The sequence below is a fragment of the Saccoglossus kowalevskii genome, chromosome 15, assembly GCF_978046115.1.
Source record: "Saccoglossus kowalevskii chromosome 15, keSacKowa6.1, whole genome shotgun sequence".
NCBI lineage: Eukaryota > Metazoa > Hemichordata > Enteropneusta > Harrimaniidae > Saccoglossus > Saccoglossus kowalevskii.
The window spans coordinates 25571382-25577378 of record NC_140655.1 but is presented as its reverse complement, the minus strand read 5'-3'; the positions used below and the strand labels follow the sequence as shown (position 1 = coordinate 25577378).

The following is a 5997-nucleotide window of genomic DNA, read 5'->3' as shown; positions in this document are numbered from 1 at the left end:
CCGCTACTGTATCACATTTGTACATGTTTTTGATGAGCTCCAGTCACACTCATGTCTCAGAATTGCATTTACATGTATCAATGTATGTATCATGTCATTTAAATCACGTGTTATACTGCTTTTGCTGGCATCTAGACGCACGTCCAGAAAAAGTAGTGGGGTCAGTCAAAGAATCGACTATGGTTCCGCTCCTCTACTTGCAATGTGACGTTAAACAAGTAATACAATACCCGAATTAGTGAACTCGCGAATCAAAACATATTTGTTTGCGATTAACTATAGTTTATACTTTCTGTAATATATTACTTGTCGTTGACCGCTTTTGACTAAATCATTGCAAGAACACACAAACTCACTGAACACGAAATCACAATTTGTGTCGGGCGACAGGATGGCGTTGGCTGATTATGACAAATGAAATCGAGCAGCAACAGCGAGCTGTACACGTACGTCATCGACGTCACATGATATGAATACATAAACAGAATAAATCTTGTTCAGCTGTGATCACGGACGAGTACGTGTATTGCGGAAAACAGTCACCTAGCTATCATACAGATACCTCGTGTTTCAGTTGCGATGTTGGTGTACCGTTGAATTGATAGGTTCTCATCTCACTCTCCCGCTCGTGTGATTCTGTTGTCGGACATCGGAGCAATTTGGTAATCGATGGCTGCGATGTTAGAGAGTAACTATAGCAACACTTCTGATTTCGGTGGTGGAGATTCCTTCTTCGGTGATGGTGACCCTCTAGCGATCATCGTACCCATCGTGTACAGTATTATAAGTGTTGTAGGAATAAGTGCCAATCTGTTTGTTATTGTTATTTTATTGAAGTTCTCGAACATGCATTCCATTCCCAACATCTTCATTTTAAACTTGTCAATTGCAGACTTGTTGTTTTTGTTCACGCTACCTTTTCTCGCACACCAACGTGCGACAAAAACATGGGTATTCGGCGCTGCTGTTTGCAAGTTCATCCACGGGTTTGATGGAATGAACCAGTTCACCGGGATTTTCATTCTAACGGCGATGAGCGTGGACCGATATCTAGCCATCACCAAGCCCATGCAGAGTCGCTCCTATCGGACGCCAGGAAAGTCGCAAGTCGTCAGCGTGCTTTCATGGATACTATCGTTTTTGGTTAGTCTAGTACTCTGGATGTATGCCACTGTTATTACAATGGACAATGGTAATCCGATTTGTATTGTGCTGTGGCCTAACGAGTTCCAAGGTGGGGAGATTTTTCTTATATACACTTTTTGTGTCGGATTCGTCATGCCAATGCTGCTTATTGTGACGGCCTACGCTCACGTCTGTAGATCGTTGATACAACGGAAAAAGTCGAAATTCCGCGAACATATGTCATCGCACTCCAAGGGAAACAAGCTGGTCGCCGTTATCGTAATTGTCATTGTTGCCGCGTTCGTCATCTGCTGGCTGCCTTTCTACGTGCTCAATTTTATTTCGTTTGCCTACCCGGATCTACGCGGAAATAGAACATTTGCCATTGTGTACTTCATAGGCATATGCCTCGGGTATTTTAACAGTTGTTTAAATCCGATAATATACTCATTTATGGGGAAAAATTTCCGCCAGTATGTTTCGAAACTCAGTAATCGAAAAGACAAACATTCGACAAGTCTACCACTGCGACGAAAGCTTCCGCCTTCGCCTGTTAGTAACAACAAATGAGATCGCATTGTTTCAGCATGTTTCACACGTATTTGGCAGTCGATAACGTTATATATTGTTTTTCAATGGTGATTCACTCTGTAAGTCAATTTTTGGTCAATGCTCGGTCAATCTACTTTGTGGCTTTGTCAGTATGTTATTGTTTACGTGTAATATTGACAATGCACGAATCTTATGGAAATAAAAGTGCGATATGGGAACAAGGATATGATATATACGCTGTATGTAGACATTGGAATAATAATCAAATCATTCTTGGTTAATGCAAATCGCGTATCACCTACTGACTGACTGACTTAATGACTGACTGACTGATTGATTGAATGAATGAATGAATGAATGAATGAATCACTGCATGAATGAATGAGGACTCAGACCAGTCTAACAATCGTGTTATTTTCACATTCCTGTACGATATATATTGTATAATATAAGGTTATTACGAAGATACCTCAAAGTATGCACGAAGAAAGTACATCGGCAGTATCGACCGACGCACAGCGGAGGTCTAAACGCCAGGTTACTGTCTGAGTACATACTTTGAGGTATCTTCGTAATAACCTTATTGTTATACATCTTTTCCTACCAAGGATACATCATGGGAATGCCGATATCTAAAAAGTTTATAACACAATCAGCGAACTTCTTTGTATGGAGTCCGGGCAATCCCTGGTGGCAGCCATGTTTGTTTTTATTATTATAGGACGCTTACGCGCGTATTCATTCCATATTTGGAATTTACATTTCCTTATATGTTAGGATGAAAATACCCTGTAAATTACCGCAAAATTACGGCACGCTGTAAGTTATGTCGTTACGGTGACAGATGTATAATAATATTAATTATTCATCACTGTATCGTCTTAGGTGACAGTATTCCGCAATGTTACTGTATTGCACGGCATATCTGCATGCTATCGTATTAGGAAGTGCCAACTCCAAATAAACATGTCTTTTTCGCGAGCATGTCTTTATAGCGAATTTAGCGAGAGAACTGATTCGCTAATTCAAGATGTCGCTAATGACTTTATTATAAATTGCAAATGGCCAAGGCTTGGGGATTTGTATACAGTAATCCGGAACATAAAAATCACTTCCTAATTACACTTGACAGTTTTTCTTTGTTTTTATGGAGGTGATAACTGCGCATTTGTTTTGGCACGCGACAGACTAGTATTGTGAAAACAGGAAATCAACAATGGCAAGTGAGATTCGCTAAATCAACATTTCGCTACTACGTCATTTTACCACAATTCGCTAAAATTGCATGTCGCTTTTTCAACATGTTTTACAGTATAGAACGAATATATGCGACACTTTCTCCAAGTACATAGCGAGAAAGTTCGACTAATCCCTACCACATTACTCAGTTCTTGGCTTCATACGAGCTATTGGCGCTATTTCCGGCGTAATCACACGATCGGATCGGGTAGATGTATATTAATGGGGTTATTACGAGAGTAACACAAAGTATATAGACTCAGGCAGTATGCAGACACATCGATCTCCGTTACGCGTCAGTCGATACTCCCATTGTACTGTCTTAGCGCGCACTTTGCGGTATTCTCGTAATAACCTCATAATCACGGTGAAATGCATTGAGTTGCATACAAATAGGTTGGTGTTATGTTGCACTGTAAATTAGCAAAAGTTCTGAACTGGTAAACTTGGGAGATTAATTTCCCTCAGTAGTCACCAATCAATCAATGAGTAAAGACAACGAAACTCCATTTGGTGCAATAAAGAGAATACAAATGACTCCTACTCAAACTGACACGCTGAAATGAAATACGGTACGTTGTTTATACATAATTCCCAATGGGATACGTAGCGCCGGGTATCAGCGGTAAGCTATGCGTAAGTTACATTATAAATAATACCCGTGCATTCAACTTCTCGATAAAGTATGTGAGTTAGTATTTGTTTAATGCAGTGTTTGATGTTATCGCGACACATATGGTTATTTATCCGTGTAGTGTCCATTGAAACGAAATGTTGATTTAACGGTTAGCGAGTGAGTATTTTCGGTGCAATATGACGCACTCACGTCAGCGTTGATGGCATAGTAAACGATTATCCGGAAATTACCCTATTCTGCTTTTGGGGGGTCTTTTTGTATAAACTAAATAAGACAATTCTGAAACATACATATTTAGCGTACGTTGTCAAACTGGATCGAAGATCTGGATCTGAATAAGAGTTTCAGCTTGCAGCATGGTACATTTGATAAAAAAAAATGATTTAAATCTTTAGTTCATAGTTCAGTTCATTCTATATATAGCACATGTCTGAGTAATGTGGCGAGTAATGTCTACTGATGATAACTATCCGAAAACGTCCGCCATGATTGGAGGTGAATACTAACTGAACGGATTCACTAAATACTGATTGAATACTGACTGAACGGATTCACTAAAAGATGCCGAAAATAAATTTCTTACAAGAAAATAATATGCTGGTTGTGATTATATCCTAATAACACGGGGCTGGGGCATGTCTTCAGAATTCACGGTGTAATGCAATAAGCAGTTGATATAGTAACCCAATTGCTTAGTCGGCATATAACATATGGTACTTCAATTGTCAGCATCAGACTGAACCACATGGTCAATCACACTCAATGACTGACGCTTTAATTTAGATCCAGTTCCAATGGATATACATATCGTTTTCACTTCAAGGACGCTAGGAAGTCGCTGGCGTGTTTCAAACATACATTTGCACCATGCCGCATTTCTTACAATGGTTTAATTCAGTATATGTTGCAAAGAATTCGTATCGAACATGACGCGACGACTGTTCTGATAAATGCGTGTATACGTGTAAGGACGACTTTGACGTTCAAGTTTAACATTATATTATATTATATTATATTATATTATATTATATTATATTATATTATATTATATTATATTATATTATATTATATTATATTATATTATATTATATTATATTATATTATATTATATTATATTATATTATATTATATTATATTATATTATATTATATTATATTATATTATATTATATTATATTATATTATAAATTATGCTTTTTGGTTCACGGGTAAAATAAAATAAAAGACGATCACGTAACAGTACAAAAACACCTTGGAACTCCGTAGGCAGGCCGGTGACACCGGTTCGCACTTAAGGGGGTACCAACCCCCCTGCCAAATTCCAAGGGAAAATCAAAACATTTAAAACACAGAACAAGTAACATAAAATATATATGAATGTATTGCTATATCCTGCATGGTCATTTAAGTTAGTATGGGTCAACGTACTATTTGAAGTATGTGATTATCCAAACTATAATAAAACATAATTAAATAGATTGTATATCTTAAATTAATTTCCTGGAATTAGAAATTGATTATGTAAACAATAAATAATCAGGTAAATGGGATTCCCACATTGAATACAAATTACAGTCAAGAACCATATTATTTGATGTCGCGGGAATTTTTCATGCTTTGAACGCTGAAAGGATTATTCAATTTAACAGCGTGCTGTATTTTAGTATGGACTTTTGCGTACAGCTGGTTAGCAATATTATCCCATGGTGTACTATGCAATCGATAATTGCTGATCTCGGTCAGGAGATTAATTTGTTGTAAATGTATAAGAACGTTTTGAGTGATGTCGGATGGTTCAGTAGATAATGCGACCCACTGTAAGCTAGTTGGTGATCTGATCTCGGCATAATTTCAGGTAGAATATTAATTTGGGTTTTTCTTGTTTTCGCCGTTTGTTATTACTATTAACAAATGAAAGGCAATTAGAAAACGTGACTTATGTATGTATGGAAAAAATGGCTTTTTTTATTTGTATTACCTCTTACATACTCGTACACTATAAACTAAAAACAATATACGCCCAGAGTAATATTTCATAGCCTTGTAACAAGACACATGTTTGCGTTCGGCATTTTTGCGTATTAAAATAGTACGCCAATTTGAAATAAACTCCAACCTTTGCATATCTGAGCGGGATCTATCCGTTACTGTTGGTTAATCTTTCTTGTCTGCCAAAACGCGGTGATATATTGGTTGTTGATAAATGTTATTATTCGGTGTTGAAGTCATAGATTATAATAAGATTACATTGTCGCAGACTGTTTTTTTTTTATTAATAGAATTTACATTTGCCTTATGGGATTTACAAATAACTGATAACAATTCTGAGTGATAATCGAATTTATATTTGCTTAGTGATCATTATTCTTTATAATTTTTGTTTCTGTGGTTACAAATATTTTAATGGCTATTTTCATCTTTTATGTTAAATGGTAATAAACAACA

At 36.8% G+C, this 5997-nt stretch overlaps 1 protein-coding gene across 1 annotated transcript; it reads left to right on the top strand.

Annotated features, from left to right (window-relative positions):
- Positions 1-554: 554 nt before the first annotated feature.
- Positions 555-1901, top strand: LOC102807696 (somatostatin receptor type 5-like). Its single transcript, XM_006819755.3, has one exon. The coding sequence runs from the start codon at positions 670-672 to the stop codon at positions 1693-1695; it is 1026 nt and encodes a 341-aa protein (XP_006819818.3). The 5' UTR covers positions 555-669; the 3' UTR covers positions 1696-1901.
- Positions 1902-5997: the final 4096 nt, after the last annotated feature.